This window comes from Acanthaster planci, linkage group LG03 (genome assembly GCF_054643075.1).
Source record: "Acanthaster planci isolate LZ-2023a linkage group LG03, COTS_SCS, whole genome shotgun sequence".
Classification (NCBI taxonomy): domain Eukaryota; kingdom Metazoa; phylum Echinodermata; class Asteroidea; order Valvatida; family Acanthasteridae; genus Acanthaster; species Acanthaster planci.
In genome coordinates, this window is record NC_141779.1 from 5,642,303 (window position 1) to 5,661,311 (window position 19,009).

The 19,009-nt window shown below is 40.8% G+C and overlaps 2 protein-coding genes across 3 annotated transcripts in view; one reads left to right on the top strand and one right to left on the bottom strand.

Annotated features, from left to right (window-relative positions):
* Window positions 1–89: 89 nt before the first annotated feature.
* Window positions 90–4,185, bottom strand: LOC110985966 (uncharacterized). The gene is made up of 4 exons (XM_022247498.2): window positions 3,879–4,185; window positions 2,532–3,222; window positions 1,941–2,165; window positions 90–1,649 (listed from the first exon to the last, which is right to left on the bottom strand). Exons 1-4 carry the CDS (start codon window positions 4,088–4,090, stop codon window positions 693–695), a joined length of 2,085 nt encoding a protein of 694 aa, XP_022103190.2. The 5' UTR covers window positions 4,091–4,185; the 3' UTR covers window positions 90–692.
* A 1,722-nt stretch (window positions 4,186–5,907) lies between these two features.
* LOC110985248 (trafficking kinesin-binding protein 1-like) overlaps window positions 5,908–19,009 on the top strand; it is a 49,377-nt gene continuing 36,275 nt past the window's right edge. The window contains exons 1-3 of one of the 2 annotated variants that reach the window (XM_022246153.2): window positions 5,908–6,064; window positions 12,929–13,221; window positions 14,488–14,694. In XM_022246153.2, the coding sequence (XP_022101845.2) occupies window positions 13,029–13,221; window positions 14,488–14,694 (400 nt within the window). In that variant the 5' untranslated portion in view covers window positions 5,908–6,064; window positions 12,929–13,028. The remainder of the gene's footprint in view (window positions 6,065–12,928; window positions 13,222–14,487; window positions 14,695–19,009) is intronic. The other variant, XM_022246162.2, reaches the window with a different exon arrangement.

Sequence of the window (19,009 nt, forward strand, 5' to 3'; positions counted from 1 at the left end):
AATTCTTCACAATGTGAAGGCTGACTTATCACGTAGAGGGATGCATGAAAAGTCGAGTCATTAAGCACCCACTGCATAGACCTAGTCACTTTCCATTTGCATCACATTTTGGTCTGTTAATTTTAATGGGAGCAAACTATGATTTCATGTCCCAAATAAAGTTACATGTACAACCAAACACATAAGACTTCAGTGCATTTTCACGAACACTTTCAATAAGGCACGATTTTGTGGACATTTCGATTTTTCTTGGTTAGAATTCATCTGGAAAGGGGAGAGTCTTTGTATTCTTGTTTGAATGCTACACCATCCTAAATATGAAATAGAAACATTATTTCATTTCATAATTATTGCACAGTTACAATAAGTAATCCACACAAAAATCTTTAGCATTTCAAACACTGAAATTGAAGTTCATTGAAATCAATTTCGACATAGGCCTAACATAAAAAGAATAAAATTCATTGTTAGTACTGTCTGACGTCAGCTGCACAACATTTCAAGAGTAAAACTGTACAATATAAAAAAATCATTAAACTTTAACATGGATATTAATCATTTTGTGTAATTCGTTTGAGGGATGAAAGTACATTCAATTTGCAAATTGTCAATAGTGAGACTAATAAGAGATTCTGAACAAGACACAATGTGCAATGGTTAAGTAAAAAAAGTGCTAGAAATTGAAGTGCATCTCAATCCAGCTGCTGAAGGCTACTGAGAAGCTGCATATAGCTGCTGTAGTAATCAATTGGCTTATGAATCTCAACGTCTCTCAGAACGGCTATGGGGGAGCTGACAGGGACGTCGTCATCAGGTGAGTCCCTGTGGCTTCTCAAGGCGGCCTTTGAGCTAGCAGTTTGGTGCTCGCTTGAGGTCTCTGATTCCCTCCTGACAGAAGATAATGGACCTCCTCTAAATCTTTTCCTTAGTTCCGATTTGGTATCTCTCGTGCTTCTTCCAGCAGTCCTAGAATTATCTTCCATTTCCTGGAGCCATGGGGAGATGCAATGATGCTCCTTTGCAGTATCAGGATTAGGGCTCTCTCCTGTTTGAGAACATCCACTTTGTGCGTCACTATGAGAGTTTCCAGGGCTTTGGATAACTGTCTTAAAGCCACTACCATGATGCATCAGCAGCTGCTCCTTTGACAAGATCATTTTTGTGGTGCTCGAAGGGAAGGATTTGTCCTCTGCATGTCGTTGTACTGTGTCCAGTGATTGAGATCTTTGCCCATCAACCGTTTCAAATGTTCCTGCTGTACTGCTCTCGGTGTTAGCATTACTAGCTCCAACCTCATCACTAGCAAAGGCTACATAACCATCGCTGTCAAGTCTGGCTTTCTTCCTGTTGCATGGTTCAAAGCCAACGTCTTCAACATCTTTTTCAGCAGCTACTTTCCCTCTCGAATCATTAGTGCCATCCCGATCTTGTGCGGTCGACTCCACATGATGAGCTAAGCCAGCAGCAACAGACTTCCGGAAAAATGCTTTGCAAGCTGCCTGCCTTCTTCCTCGCTGAGCAAGACCAATTATCCGTATCTTGTCATCCTCAGATCTGATACCTGCTTGGGACATAATGTTCCCAAGATGCACGTCGTCAAAGTGACTGAATGGACAGCCTCCTTCTTCACCGTGTCCTAGGCTACGCTCCTTTTTCAGATACAAAAAGAGACAATGCTGTATTACCCCCATCATACAAATGCAAATGAATTCATCGGGCAAATAATGCTTTTACTAAAAGTGGCATAGCAATTCTTGTTAGAACAAATTGTTTATTTATTTCTTTAAGGAGGCACTTACAATAGATGAACGGGATACTTACATTTGTTAAGGCAACAGAAATGAGCACTGAGAAAGATTAAATACATTGGAAGCTTTTCATATACCATTCCTTTCACAAAATTTCAGCCTTTTGGTTCAAAATAATTCCCCATTCCTCACCTGTATTGCACGACAGCTGTGTGCCTTGTAGTTGATCCTTGACCCCTCTAATCCATACAGGTGCCTGATGCTGTACACGTATCTCTTCCCATCTCGTTTCCAATCGTGGGTACATCCTCCACTGTCACCATAGTTACAGCTTGGTTGAGAATATTCTTTTTGCCAGAACCTGACAGCTTCGGAGACGGGCAAACCTACCTCCTTGAGGAACAGTGTATACTGGAGCTGTCAAAATACACAAGTAAGAACAGATATCAGATATTGGGACCCATCCTCAAAAATCATCCTCCTCCTGGAGCATGTACATATACAGCGCAAGGCGTCTTCAGAAGTTGGACACAGTGACACAGTGATAGACATTATGCATGCTATACAAATACATGCATACAAGACACAACATGGTTTAGTAGCAATCCCACATAATCAGTAAATACACAGAAAAAACTGAAAAGGACACAATCAAAACTTCTAGCAGCTGAGATGCAATCAACCTTATAAATATACTGTTTTCAAAATTTACCTTGTTTGTAATAAGGTAAGCGAATTATTAAGATACCCTTTCCCCGAAAAAGGAAACTACACAGAACTTACCCTTGAGAAATGTCTTAACCGATGCTTTTTCCTAAGCATAAGATGCAAGTGTTGCATACATGGTGGGAAGCATACTGTTAACTCATCAATATCATCGAGGGCCACGGACCCACCTTCAAATGTCCAATTAATCTCTGTTAATCTGCTGCCAGAGTAGTACAACTGCCTCAACTCACGAAGCAGGTCGGCCATGCGTTCATCACCGGACCCAATATCGTTAACGACAAGCCGAGCATCTACCATCCCTAGGGAGACCAGCTCCTCAAAAAATGAGGCCAACACCTTTAAGATGTCCGCAGGTGGCACCAAAGCCACTCCCCGCTCCATCACAACAGACCGACTGGCAACAAGTGACAACGCATATTGAAAAGGGACCCGTATAACCTCTGACCCACTGCCATCCAGGTACCTGTTGGCAACGTCTGTCCAGGCCAGGCCATCAGAAATCATTCCCTGTAGGATTTGAAGCAAGTTTCTACAAGTCCTTCTACACTTTGATTCTCCACCTTGGCCTTCAGACAGCTTGCCGTTTCTGGCTTGGCACTGACTAAGGTGGAATAAAAATTGGTAAGTGGACTTAAAGAGGCGAACAAGTTCTGTTGAGTTCATGCTTGCAAAACGGTAACAGAACAAGTCAGTCTCAGCTCTCACAAAAAATGATGTCATCTCAGAATCTTGACAGCAGGCAAGTCTAGAAGAAACAACGAAGCACATCATAGTATCTTTGCTTTGAAGTTTGTAATGAACTGGTCAAAATATACAAGCAATATTGAGTTGGAGGAAACTCGTTTTATTCTTGTCATGCAAGAAAGAAATTAATACTATACAATTTCTTTACGAGCGTAGTGTCTAGAGTCCCAAAAGCTGCCGGGCTAAAGGTGAAGTTCTAAAGGGTAGGGAACAAAGTTACTTTTCATAAACTTGGCATTAAGTCCTTCGGTAGCCGGGATATTACGACTTCATTGATTCTGATAATGTAATACAAAGCACTTGCAAGAAATTCAGTTATGGATTTTAATACACCCGGGATTTTGACTTCTGAAATAGGTAATGCAACTAAAAAAACTGTTTCCTCAAAAAATGACATTGAACAGGTAATGTTACAATTTGTTCAGGTATTTCTGGACTGCTATTACTGGACCAGTCGGTCCTGGTCAACCGTCTAAGTGGAATTTTTTATCAACAAAGCAGCAATGATTAAACAGAATTTTTTAATGAAGGGGCATCTTCGGTAGTTTGGAAAGACCCCTCTGACAGGGAGTAAGGATCCAGCTGATGGTAGACCCAATGACCCAATTAAGGAAGACATACACCAAAATAAGTAAATATTAATGGAGCCAGCAATACCTGAGAAGAAAGTGTGACACGCGGTCCTTCGAGGTGCCCTCGATAAGACACTCCGAATCATCTGCCGTATCCGCACAGTCCAACAACCTGCGGAAAGCAGCGCTGCACTCACAGCCAAGTATCTGTTTCAGAAATGTCAATCGTTTCCTTCCAAAAACGGTCAGGCTTTGCAGCTTTTCAATCCCACCCGGAGGCTTAATGTAGAACGCCATTGTTTTGTCGGGAATCGAATGTTAAAAGATTTGAGAGCGCGGGTTGAAAAGAGGCAAGTGACGTGGGGGCTGCCATTTTTGTCCAGTGGAATTTGCCAGACAATTGGTGACAAGACTGTAAGAATGAGGGCGCACTTTCGTTACACGCCATTCAGTACTAACGTCTGATATTAAAGTGACCCCTTTTTTCTTGTGGCAGTTATTCTTACGACGTGTAACATTTTCAAAAGGCAGTTTCTTGACAGTTTGTACATCTTGAACAGTAAATCTTAATATTTAGTAAACCTTACCAAAGTATGTATTTACTCGGATAGGTGTAAGCTTAAGTGAACTTGAGGTTTAAGTGATAAATTGAAAAATTATTATTGACAGATTTCTGTTTAGGCCAATTTCAAATGTTTCGAATTATTTCTGTGATGGAAACTAATTGTTTCAAGTTCTAAAAATCAACGGTACGAACAGGTTTCCGGAGTGAGGTGATGCAACTGGACGTAAGCTTTTGCATACCCCCAAAACCTTATTGTCTACTTAGCTGTGACTAGCACCTTGGCGTCGGTGTTTTCCGATCCTGAGTCCGAAGGGGCATGCCGGCAGGCTTGGATTTTTCAGAAGTGGTTATTTTAGTCTTATAGTCCCTATAACAATGAAATTATCAGCGCCTTTGCTTATTAAAAACTTCAAGCGGCTACACTTCCTGAAGGTTACACCATACAGTAATTCGAGAATAAGGCACTGCACTTTACAATTATTCTTCAGCTTGACGCGCACGTGCATTTGGCAAATCATGACATCCTATTGGTCCAAGAGGAGCGCGTAACGCGCGCGTACCACCTGTCCAAGAGTGTTGTGCCACCACGGTTTCGGCCTCGAATTTCTGTTGCCAAATGCCATGATAATTACGTCACGGCACTGCACCCACACGCGCATTCTTTATGGGTGCGTTCCACCAATTGGTTGGATTTCTGCGCGCGAGCTCATTAATATTTTGTGATCCCACGGGGTTTCTCTGCGGAGGGATCATAAAAATATTTCTATAAATCCTGAATTTGGGACTGGTAGTTCCCAGTTCGGGGTATTTCTTTCACAAAAAGCTCCAAATTGCGGACCTATTTTTGATAGAGGCAGGCAGCTACATTCAGCTGAACGCACAATTTTACTACTTTTGGGGGGTATCTTCGGAAAGGCGAATAAAAAAATTCACGTGGTTTAACCCCCATAAAAATTTAAACGAAAAGTGATCTTCCGGCCATAATCTTGAGTTTCCAGTGAAAAAAAAAACCGAGCCCATACTCTTCCCGAGAGTTGGCGCTATTTCGGTCTGATTTTGCAATGTTTTCTATGGGCACGCATTTGGTGTAGTGCATCTTAGCTTGACGCACAGAGCCAAAAGTTGTATTCCTAAAAGAGAGTAATGTGAACGAGATAGTACCTTGCAGGGTCTCTTTTGGGATAAGCTCCCAAAGGGCTACTAAAGGCGATATATATTTTTTTGGCCATATAATAATCTTTGAACCAACCCCCGAAATTTGGAAAAAAATAAGTGAATCATTTTCAGTGTGACATTGGTCTCGGGTGTCGTCAGGTTTTATTTCAATTTATTATTTTATTTTATTTTATTTTATTAAAAAAAATCCTTCTTTCTTTATGTCTGTCTTTTTTCTTTCTTTTCTTTTCTTTCTTGTTTTTTTTTTGGGGGGGGGGTTAAGTGGGGCAGTACGTTTATTAATTAGCTTCGCCATGAGCCAACACGCTGCACTGTGTCCGCTCTCGGATTGCTGATGTTCTTGCATAGCGCCACCAATCGGCCAAAATGTAATTTTCCGATGCCACATGCATGTGCGTAGGAAGTCTGATTTGGTTGATGTATCCATTTGTCTGCCGTGTGTTTGGCATTTCGATTCATGGTAGTAGGGAATGGCGACTGCTACGAGCTCCTTTTGGATTTACGTTTGAAAAGTGTCGTTTGGAAGTAAGGTAATTTTGTGGTTTAATTCACTGGAATTGATGTTCCAAGCATGCCAAAGTGACATGCCACTGTCATTAATGACTAGTAGTAGTGACATTGTTTTTCAGTCATCATGCATGGCATGTCACGTTAGTGACATCACGGAATTTCATAAGCTGCATGATTAGCACTTAGCATGTTAGGCATGCTTGATTTGAGGATACATGTGTATATGGAAGAAGGTGTGTTACCACATGTACATGTAGATGTACGTGTTCATGTACGTGTATGTGGCTGCATGCTCATTGTGCAGTACATACATGTACATGTACATGTAGTTGGTCCAAGGTCTGGCCATTATGCTAGTACTAGTAGGCCTAGGCTATGGTCTGTCTGGCTGTTGGTAAAGTTAAATGGAAAGAATTCTACATTGGGCAATCAAAATTTTTCCAATTCTTAGAACACCAAGTTTCCCTACATTATACATAGAAAACTTGTCCTTTCTAACCCATTTGCCTTACTATATCTTCCTACAAATATGTTTGTTTTGTTTGTGTTTGCAATATTGACCCCAACTATAACATCAATCCCAACTATGGGATGGTCCCAACTATAGTTGGGACTGATGTTATAGTTGGGGTGTAACAATACTATGGTAATATTATATGTATGCATGTTTGCATGACTCGAATTTAATTGTTCCATATATCACTAAGTTTCCCTTGTAGTGGTGTAGCCATTACAAAGTGATAACATGTCCTACAAAACTCAAGTTTAGCAAGGATTATTTACTTTGAAAACACTCAGAATATCAGAGACCAGTCTCATAGGGTTTGCACAAAGAGGGTGTAAAGTAATATCTGGGTATGGATCTCTTCCCTGGAATTAGCCGTTGACTTCCTTACAGCTTAGGCAGCATTTCATACAGTGGCACATTTTGTGGAGGCCACTTCTGTGTTTTATTGAGAGGGTCAATTTAAGGATGTTGTCAGAAAATGTAAATTCCTCCCAGTTTAGGCAGGTGAAGATGTGTTATACAAAATCAGGGTCCAAAACTTGTCACTTCTCATCTGATCTGTATCATTCAGTCAGCAAGATGTCATCTTCTGATACATCCTGCTAACTTTTAGAACAAGCTACATGCACATACATGTGGAGTGGCTTGAGGACACTTACTGAATAAGATTTATCTTCTGGTTAAATGATTCCAAGGAAGGGGAGTTTACCATCTCAGTTGTTAACCTGTTCCAGTCTTCTCTAGTTGTTACAAAAAAGGAGTCCTGGAAGGCTTTGGCTTTATGTCAAATTTGTCTACACTTCATATCATTTCCCCTTTTAAATCTTTTATTTGGTTGAACATAATCTTGAAGTGGGACTGCCAGCAGGTCATTCACCATCTTGTTCATCATACATAATCTTGGTTTTTTCTTCTGCTCTGTGTCCCATCCAAGGTTGTGTCCCATCCAAGGTTGTGTCCCATCCAAGGTTGGCCAGTGCTCTAGTTACCAGTCCTTCCTCCCTTTTGTGGCTTCCAGTGCAGAATCTAGCAGAGTGCTGTTGGATATGTTGAAGTGAATTTGTTCTGTTTTAATGCAGGGTCCCATGTTACTGAAGCACATTCAAGTATAGGCCTCACCATTGTCTTGTAGGCTGTGCTTTCAATCTTCTTGTTACACCCCAAAGGTTTCTCCTGATAACATTATTGCCAACTTCTTTGGTATGTACGTAGATTCGATTTCAAGGCATTGGAAAGATGAAGACCCAGGTATGGATGAGTGTCAACACATGAGAGTCCCACAAAAGTGGTATTTGTGGTGGGGTGGGTTTCTTTTTCCGATCGTCACAGTGCAGCATTTGTTAGGGTTAAACTTCATCAGCCACGCGTCCCGCCAGTCGTCAAGCAGTTTTGGGTCATTTTGCAGTATCGGTGTTTATTGATCAGCAGTAATCGTCTGCAAGCAATCTTGTTTGACAAGATTTGTCCCTTGGTACATGAGAGAGAAACCACAGGGGTCTCGTAACAGTCCCCTGGGAAACACCAGATGTAACCGGTGTTGGAGAGGATATCTGCCTGTTTACCAGGACTTGCTGTGGCTTAGCGATAAGAAAGTTTCCCACCCGGCCAAGCTGGAATTTGACCATGTAAACCATAATAGCTTAATTTGGTAATGAGCCTTTTATGAGGACCCTTATCCCATGATTTGGTAAAGTCAAGAAGTGTGTCATCGACCAGCCTGTTTCTGTTTATCCTCTTCCCGATATCGTGAATTGTGAGGATAAGTTGGGTTTCAGTAGAATTCTTGGCTCCATATTGGTTGTCTTATTATACCTCAGCTGTACTTCTTCTTTCAATCATTCAAAAAAACTTTTCTCCATGTCTCCAAAAAAGGGCCCAAAGTGAGGATTGTTATGATGAGATAGTGTGAAATTCTTAGAATTTTTGACCCGTCGATTCGCTAATGTTTTACGTGTACATGTCATAGAGGTGTCCTCAGTAGGTTCTTCCTTATTCTATAGTGATATCAGGATTGGGCTTGCAATTTGCAGGATGCAGTCAAATACATGTATGTTGAAATCTTTCAATCGCTAAGTTGGGCCCCATTGTTACCATACCTCAAAAGTGCCCTTGGAACCTTAGCTTGTAAACCTGAAGAGACAATGAGAAGCAGTTACAGCTTTAGAGGTGGGAGGAAAACCCCAGAGGGATATCTTGGGTAAAACCCATGGAGTCAGGTGGGGACTGAAAACCCAATCCACATGTGGACTGAGGTGGGAATTGAACCTGGGCCACAGAGGTACGGTACACATATAAGGTGAGGAAATAATCACTATGACAACCTTACTTCTTAGAAGTTGTGCATGCATCAGTCAAAAATGCCTTGCAATCTCATCAAATCTTGTTACACATCGGCACTTTTTAATCAATACCGATAGTATAGTGCTGACTCAATTCAATTAATTCACTATTCGAATATTCGACCTTCGATTCGATTGAATATCTGAATATTCAGTCGTATCGGCTGACAGATTATTGATGAACAAACCATATACAAATCAGTTGCAATCACAATAATAGCTTCTTGCATCTGGGAGTATCTCTAGCCATGATTTAGCAAGAGAGATGAACAATACTTCTTGTCCTGTTGAAAATTTCTATTTGAAATTTTTTTAATGGATAATTTACTTTTTGAATTTGAAAGATTTCTGTCACTTTTCATTCAAATCTGCTTGAAACCTGCCTCCATGTAATTTCTCATTGAAAAGAAAATTCTTCCTTCCTTAGAGCAGAAAAGTATCAAGAATTTCATAAGTTGTTTTTTAAATTTATTTATCTTTTTGAGGGGGAGGGGAGGCACAGATCAATGCAACACTGAAGTTTTCTTCCTGCAGTAGCATTACAGTTTTGCTCATGAATATGGAAATCTACATTAGCATAAACTTCAGATTGGCACCAAAATACCTTTTCAAAAATAGCATCAAAAAATTCAGAATCAGGTTAACTGAAACACACAGAGAAATGGGTTTGTTGAATGCACCAGAAAGCTAATGGTTCTCGGAGTTGTCCTGACATGCTCTAGAATACTCTCTACCATGAGCAGTGAGTTGTTTGTCAGACATGTTGTCCCGTGACCTCGGCGTAACCTGCCCCCCTTTTCCTGTACTCTCTCCAGAGGTTTCCTGAGGTTGCTTATCTGAATGTGCATTGTGTGTGTGGAGGGGGTGGGATTAGGTCTTAGATGTGGGTAAGATGTACTCATATCAGACTTTTCTCTGCTAAATGTACATGTAACAGTACAGAATGCAACAGCGGTAAACAAGTTGTACATGTGTTGTAATAATACATACATGTACATGTACATGTATGTACTCACGCAATGCAAATGGCAGAGTGCACTGTATAATTTGATAGGGCCGAGCCTGGTGTTTATGTATCCATTGTTGGCATTTGACGGTGCCACAAAATCCATCGTTGCAGTTTGTTACATTTTGACAGGGTTTCATATAAAGCTGTGTCGCATTCTGTTGCATTTTAGCAGGCTGCCCAGAGAGAAGTCAGTGTTGGTCAAGGATTTGTATTTCCCCTCTTGAAACCCAGAAGAGATTGTCTAAAACTTTTATCCGCTAATACTGGTCAGACTCTCAGTATGCATTCTGCTCTTGGTGTTGGACGATGACCATTATGAATTAATTTGTTTGGAAAGGTGAATAGCCTGAATGTACATTGTATACATGTAAAGAGTGCTGTTTTGGCAGCCAGTGAATCGTAGTTTCTCAAATGCATTATAGAATAGCTGGCCTTTGACCTTTTATGGCACCATACTGAGTGATCTTGTTTCCTATTTTCTGGTGGGGGGTTGAGGGATTTACATGTAAATCTCTTTTGACCTACTGTAAGGCTAGGAACTAGGCAAAATAAATGTAGTCAAATGCCAATACTTGCACGCAGTACCAACGTGTACACTGTGGTGTAGAAGGAATAATGTACGGACATCAGATACCTTGTCAACAGTCTCCTGACATCATCCACCTGAGCCAAGCATTGATCTGTCTGTGGTGTTATTCAGTTTTTCTATTTTCGATATTAGAAGGGAAAGTTGGAATAAATGCTCCACCTTGTACGGTATATATTGTAGACTATTTCCAGTAGAATTTATGTTAGGGCCATTTTGAAAACACAGTTTGACAAACTTTGTTTGACCACCTCACACGTCAGTACCCCAGTTACCCCTGGTAGGAACACTAGGGAACTGTTGAGCACCATGGCCACAGTTGTGCCCATACTCAGTCTGGTGCGTTACCATCATAGTAACAGTTTACAGTGGGGCTTGTGTGCACATTCAGTTGAAAATTAGTTGCACCCATCCCAAGCCACTCCAAATGTGCACACAAGCAGCTACATACTATTACTACATACATGTACATGTACCAAGGTACATGTACAGCATACACGTATACATGTGCTTGTATTCCTTTGAAATTTGGATGTGTGGGACTCCAGATATTTTACCAGTGCAGTTCAGGACAAGTCCATAGCTTAAAAACTGTGAGAATGACACAATTTTCATTGATTTGACCCTACCGGTACGCAAAACATTAGTCTGGTTTTGTGCCCTAGCAGTCCTGCCTTGTGTCAGTTAACAGCCACACTGGTAGAAATAACTCATGATATAATGTTAGTGTCCAATGTTGGGATCCACAGACATTTTAAGATGCAGCACCTCTGGGAAAATTTGTCTATAAGTCGGCATCATAAGTATTGTGAAAAAGAGGCAATGCTTGTACATGTACATGTATTCTAAAATACAATAAAAAATTGTATATCGGGGGAAAAAATGTTGTAGCAACACAACTTGACTTTAAAACAATTAAAGGGTTTTAAAAATATTTGACAAAGTGGACATTTTACAGAACTCGGTCATGTGACTGTGGTTATTACCAAACATGTTAACAGAGCCTCCAAAATAGAATCTTTTGATCTGGGAACCAGACTGTGCAAAGCAGTTTCAACTGCCTCCAGTAAAGTCTTTGCAAAAGTCACTCTTTTCTGTAGTGTACACATGTACGTGTACATGTACATTTCCTGGGCATGTATTAATCATAGAATGACTGGACAGTATGGTTTGGCTCAGTCAAACGGTGGCATGCATCAGGTGATACACAATTGGCATGCCTCTCTGCGTTGTCTCTAACTAGAATTTCCTGTGTAATGGGCATCAAGCTTCTACAGTTCACCCAGTCAGGGTGTTTCAAGACCCACATTCTGAGCCAGTAACTGGATATGTGCATGGTGTACTGTGATCAAGAAGGACACAGGTTTGCTGTACCAGGGTACATGTACATGTATACATGTACAGGTTTTGCACTGGTAGCAATCGTTTTATGACCTGCTTGCAGTTTCCAGTAAATACTGTATTTGTTATGTGCTTCATATGTGAATTGAGCATGCATACAAATATGTGCTGAGCAAAATCCCAACTACAGTAGCTAGCTCTTCACAGCATTGTTATGCTTATATGACCTTGGTACAGGGGTCAAGTTAATCTACATACGTGTGCACACTATATACTGTACATGTACATGTATATGTACATGTACAGTAGTATGAATGTGTACACTCTTTAAGCTTGAATGCTCAGCCCTACTTACATGTACATGCACCGATAGTAGGACATGACATGTGTGTATACATGTACATTTACATGTACACCACTGTCCTTACATAATGTGGCAACCCATGAAATCCTTGAAGGTTGGGTGGGGTGGACCGACTCTGTGCACAAGTTCGCCCTCATTGGCTAAAAAGAGAAAGGTGGAAGGGACCACTATTCTTTATCATTTCTGATATGAGCAAACTGCAAATGATTCATTTCAGCACTCAGAAGAGCTTGATTGATACATGTATCCAGCATAAACCCTGTCTCTCTCATCTATTCCGTTCCCGCAGTCACATGTTTTCCCGCAGTGTAGTTGTAAGGACATACCGTACACTAGTCTATGTCCAGACTAGTAGACTGATCTGACAACCAGAATAAGAAGCCATCGCTGTGATGGTACATGTACCTGGTACATGTACCATTGATACCACCTCAGTAAAGGTCGGTTTACATTTGGTCACATGATGGTGAACACCGGACACTGAGGGTCGCTGGATGCTGAGGCCTGTTGGGGTAGTTGGTTGTCTTCATTCAACATCTGTGCATTAAACATAGAAGTTAATTTTTTACATGTGACTGCCACCTGTGTATTGACCTCATCATCATGATAAAAGTTAGGTCAGTGACCATGTCAAAGTTCAGTCATTTGACCTCTGTAGCAACAGGTCAAACTGCATACAACTTGTGCATTATTATCATGAAGTTTTTGTGTACAACTGTTTTGTGTCTTGTTGACAGGTTGCCTTTTCTGGATTATTCAATGGTTGCCACATCTCATTGCCAGTAAACTCCCTCCTGGACCCTCACCACCCCCATCAACTGCCACGCTTTTACATGTATGCTGTGGGGCCCGCCAACGACAGCCAAGCTGGCTCACGCCACGGAGCCTTCATCGGCCGTGCCGATGCGACCGTCCCCATCACCGATGACGGCTGCAGAGGAAGTCTTCTCTGACAGTCAGTGGGGCGGAGACTGCATCGAAGATGTGGGAGGTGTGAGCGGGGCCCAGTGTGAAGCTGGCACATTAACAGGTAAAATATTAATGTTGTCCATGATCTTGTCATTTTGTTTTCAATCTTAAGTGTCTTCTGCTTGGTGCATGTACGTGTGGTTGTACAAAGTAATGTTCACAGTTTGCAGTTATTTGACCCCCAACTCAAAGTTCTTGTCTTTATATTTCAACAAAACAATCTGCTAAAGTAAAAACTCGCAGTTCAGTTTCTTGCAGTCTTACTCCATAATCAGTTTCGTCAAGCAGCAGTACCATTTAGACAGTCGTAGTTTCACACCAGATTTATTTAACACATAAATCACAACAAGGTACAAATCTTAGTCATTGTATTATTGGGTATTTACTGTTTTGATCATTCGATTGTTAGGTATTAGGCACAAAAACAGTTGAGACATATCCAGTCTTACTTGTGTGTTAGCTTGCATTTCACTTGTATAAAAATCACTCCTTGGCTATGCGATTCGTAAGTGTGACGTGGCTTCAGTTTAAACCATGCCCGCTGCACACGTGCTCTGCACATAGGGTTACATGCATTGATCGCCGTTTATGTGGAACCATGGAACCGGAAGTTAACGCACAACTTCTGCGATTGTCCAATGGGAGCCTGCGAATCATGGCACGTCTGCCTTTGTGACGAAGTCACTTGCGAACCGGATAGCGCATTTCATGTGCAAATTACTATTTTATGTCAAAGGTACAAAGTATATGAGGTCCCGTGCAAATAAGTCGATCGTATACAATCTTCATTTACCGGTACATTGTAAACACAGAACAAAGGTTTAAATTAACATATTCAACAATCTTGGAAACTGCAGACAATGGCAGCCACAGATGACTTGACTAGACAGACATACCCAAGCGCTTTGCATGAAATCGTATTTTGGAAGACAACCATGGCTTAACTTCCAAAACAAAGACATCTTTGTGAACATACCCAATTAGTTTGCTGCGTAATGCTGGATTTTGTTACATTCAGAGAACAGTTGGATTTGACGTCACTAAAAATGTTGGCAGCAAAATTGCGTGTGTGGAAATATGTTCAACCTTGTGGATGCGCAGCATAACAATTTCTGACATCGCGATTTCACAGTTGTGTTAGCTTTTTCATACATAGGTGTGGACTGGCCTCCTTGGTTAACAAGTTCTTATATGATTTCTGTGACTTACACTGTAAGTTACATGTATTAAACACTGGACCGATTTTCTTTCTTTTTTAAGTAAAACAAAATAGAAAAGATTATAAGTTATTTTGAATTGTTTTTTTTTCTGTCTCCCTCCTGCCAAGACCTTCACAACACCTCCAACATTCCAGAAGTGGAATTATTCAGTCTCTTGGAGGAGAAGATCCCAATGTACAAACTACGCGCCGACACCACATCCACCCTGACCTACGAGCACAGTGATTGGCTGAGGTCATCGTCGAGGGCGGAGCCAGATGATCCCTGTGAGCTGCTGTCCCCAGTGATGATGGAGGAGACTCTGAAATATTTCAGTAAGTAGTTTTTATTTTCTTAACCTTGTAATTTTGTTGAAGTTGTGGAAATTTATTTTTCCTTTTTCAGGCCTGGGAAAGTCATGGAATTTTGTAAAAATGACTAGTCTTGGAAAAGTCACAGAATTTTGTTATGGAAGTCATAAAACACTGTGTGATTTCTGTTAACAGAGATAAGCGCATAAAATCTGTGATTGCATTTGCAACCTAAAAGGCCGAATAGTCCAAGAAATTGCATCAGTTGGTCTTGGACTTTCATAATTTGGTCTTGGCAAAGTCATGGAATTTAATTGTCCTTTAGGTGAAGGAACCCTGTACAAACTAGTTGGGGAAGGCACCTCAGTACCGTATTTGTGATACTCCTATGACCATGTGACCAAGTTTGGATACGTAAATTGGTGGCCCAAATTGTTTGTCATTGGTGTACTTTCCTTCCTTGGTTTTGGCACATATCCAACCCAGGCTACACATCCATGTGCTCAGCCTTACTGTATGTTTCACATGTTGTGTAATTATGTTAAGTATTCATCCATTATGCAAAGGTGCTTGACATTGGGCCTACTGGTTACATGTACAGTACATACACTGTACATGCCTAGTTGCATAAGCTGACAATCTTGCGTTACATAAAATACTCATCATCAGAAGGACCACATCCTTGGAGAAACAGTGATCATCTGCGAAAATGAGTCAGGGACATACAGTGTCTGTTTGTCTGGGTGTGCTCACCTCACCTAGTGTGGACTTGTGAACAAAAGATATGGTACATCCACACGATGCAGGAAAGACGTTCTGTGGACTTACCCATGTCCACAGGATGTTTCCTTTTCTCTGAAAATGATGTTTAGAAGCATTTTGGGGTAAGGGTTAGCTGTGGTTAAAGGAAGAAGTCCAGCTGAAAATCGTGTTCCCGGTTCAAGAAATATGGGTATTTTCACTGAGTTTTCTTAATTGCTCAAAAACAAAGGAATGTCCACATTAGGTACAATGTGTGTAACGTAAATAAGTATGTACATGAAGTAAGGGCATGAAGGGTGACTTGGTTTTTGCATTCGATTGGGGACCCTGAACAATAGAGGACAATATTCACAGAGAGTCCCCAATTGACAGTTGTACAAAACATATGGGAGGTCTTCCAAAAAAGTTTAAGTACCCATATGAACAAAAGAGGAACAATAGAGGGTCCCAGTTGCAGGCAAATACACACTTGTTTGTGTGGGGGAGGGGATCTTCCTCATGAATTTGCTTCGTAAACTCCCAATGTGACATTCTCTTCTTGCCATATGAAAATGGATCGACCAAACTATTGAGAAAATCCTTACTAATAAAGCAGACAGCTCCTTACTCAGAAAAAAAATTATCAACACACTTCGGGCTTCATTGAGAAAAAACGTGAACTTTGAAATGAGAATCTGTTTAGAGATTAGGAGGTTGCGCAATGTTCATTGTGTGGATTCTCAAATAAGGCTTTCAGTTCTGAAAACATAATCTATAGTCTGGTTAGTGGTAAATACATTAAGTTCTTTTCAGTGGTAACAATTGTGAATTGTGATGGTTAATATGACTCAGTGAAAAGGCATTTTGTGTTGACAAAACCATGTATGGATTTGTGCTTATTTCTCAGCGTCCAACAAGCCAGGGTTACAGTGTCTTAGTCATATTTGAATTTTGCAGTTGATGTTATTATGGGAATTTAAACGTCTTCTTTAAATTCAAGTGCCCCTTCTTTTCCAGTAAAAATTATTTAAACGCTGAAGCACAGAAACTTTCTTCATGGTGCCCCTGATAAACTCTTTTAATCCTCACAAAACAAGACATGCAAGTGCCTACCTCAAATGTCTCGGTCGAAGTTGTTTGTCAGAAAAAACCTGACCCGAATAGAGCTGGCTTGTTTCTGTCCCCAATGGAAGGATATTCCAATATTCAACCTGTCACCCCAAAACTGCAACATCATTAACCCATTATACTGTGGCATGTGTAATGTATTTAGTCTCGTGCCCTTTCCATGTCTGATGACCTCCAAATGAGGGGGTGTTTCTTCTCTGAATAATTGTTTAAATAAAATAGGTGTATTTAGTGCAAATTACAACATTGAAAGAGGGTTGTACACACTGAAGTTACACTGTAGACAAAATCATGTCATTACTGTACATGCTCATGTATACATGTACTTCTTATGTATTGCTATGGTACATGCAATGTACATGTACAAAAGCCATTTAAACTGTACCGGTACTTTGTTCAATACTTTTTTTTTAAAAAGGCATGGGAAATTTTTGCTTGAATTTTTGTACCGATCTTAGAGTTTCCAGCATTTTGACAACGCTTCATGTAGTTGCATTTTAGTTCATGTATCATTTACATGTAGGTCACACTGTGCACATGTGCTCGTGCATGTGCAAGCATGGAGGGTAAAACCTATACATGTAGGTCTACATGTACACTGAAAGAGTCATTGATGGTAGACTGATGACCTACATGTACATGTAATGTGAATAGAGGTTTGCATGGTAGCCATCTCACAGGATTCTTTTATTCAAAATGGTACATGTATGCACAAAGAGGTTCCCCTGTGGAACCAGAGGAAAGATCTGCCCTGCAAGATGCGGCTACCACATACAGGTAAAGCCTCTGTACTACCCCAAAACATGAATCTGTGCATAAGACATAACATAACACTTTGGAAGAAACGTTGTCTTAACCCCTCTCAAATATGCAAATTACACATGTAAGGTATGTTCTGATATTGCGGATTTATCAGTAGTTAGACAGCGTCCATCGTGTCCTGGTGCTAGTACATGTACATGCACACACATTTATTGTAGTTTGCGTGTATCATAGTTACACTTAATTTACAATACAGGTATTGTATTGCAATCTGATCGTCCGTTTACACATGTAGGACACCAGTGCGTGTGCTACGTGATAGAAACACCTCCTCGGATTTTCAAGTGAGTGTCAATTTGTTGATGGTTGTGCTTGCATTTGTGATAACCTTTGTTCCACTCGCAGCCAATTCAACTACCGTGAATGAAACAAACTCAGTTAAAAATTACACGCTGTTTTGATTCTCGATAGTCAGGTCTCAAAGAACTTGGTGAAGTGTGAATGTAAATGGTCTGTTTATCAGATAAAACAGCAAAACCGTTACACAGATTACCCTCAGATGTATTTGGTCATGGAAGTGGTTTTTGAACCCTTTCACAGTTTGAAAAAGACTGTTATTCTTTAACTTGAAATGAATACAATGTAGGTGGTGTTTGTACGAAAGACCTTTGCTCCCAATAAGTACGCGAAAAATATGCAAGTCAGTAATTAATTGGTGTCCGGGAAGCCCCGTTCACATGAGGGCAGCAGACAGGAACTCCAAAGCAACACTCTCAGTCGCAGCCTGGTATGGAGTGTTTAATACATTACAGTCACTTTTTCTCTACATAGTTGATGGATAATGACAACAATTTCTTACCAAGTCATTTACTGTACAAATAATCTACAAAAACACTTTTCCAAGTTGACTTCCATTTTTCCATTCCATTCCATTGAATATATGTAATAAGAACTTGTTTAGATTTTCAATTGCATTGCGCTGTGCCCATGCCCTGATAGGTTTCATACTACTACAGTGGAACACAACTATACCGAACACCGCTATACCGAACACCGCTATACCGAACACCGCTATACCGAACACCGCTATACCGAACACCGCTATACCGAACACCGCTATACCGAACACCGCTATACCGAACACCGCTATACCGAACACCGCTATACCGAACACCGCTATACCGAACACCGCTATACCGAACACCGCTATACCGAACACCGCTATACCGAACACCGCTATACCGAACACCGCTATACCGAACACCGCTATACCGAACACTGCTATACCGAACACTGCTATACCGAACACCGCTATACCGAACACCGCTATACCGAACACCGCTATACCGAACACCGCTATACCGAACACCGCTATACCGAACACCGCTATACCGAACACTGCTATACCGAACACCGCTCTACCGAACACCGCTATACCGAACACCGCTATACCGAACACCGCTATACCGAACACCGCTATACCGAACACCGCTATACCGAACATTCGGCTGTACCGAACATCGTCCTTGGCTCCCAATATGTTGTGCACAAAACCTACCAAACATTATGCAGATGCAAATCAACCAAGATTCGCCACAGCATGCATCAGAGATTAATCCAGAGTGGTAGCTTCACGACCTCTAGGATAAACTAAATATCAATTTTGTAACTCAAGATTTAATAAAAAACAAACATAATTAACAGATAC

What these genes read in the sequence shown, in the direction of transcription:
- LOC110985966 (XM_022247498.2), bottom strand. Translation starts at nt 4,090, where the DNA reads ATGGCGTTCTACATTAAGCCTCCGGGTGGGATTGAAAAGCTGCAAAGC. An exon ending in GTGTCACACTTTCTTCTCAG is followed by an intron (nt 3,223 to 3,878) that starts GTATTGCTGGCT and finishes TGTTTCTTCTAG; the next exon opens with ACTTGCCTGCTGTCAAGATT. An exon ending in GGTTAAGACATTTCTCAAGG is followed by an intron (nt 2,166 to 2,531) that starts GTAAGTTCTGTG and finishes GTATTTTGACAG; the next exon opens with CTCCAGTATACACTGTTCCT.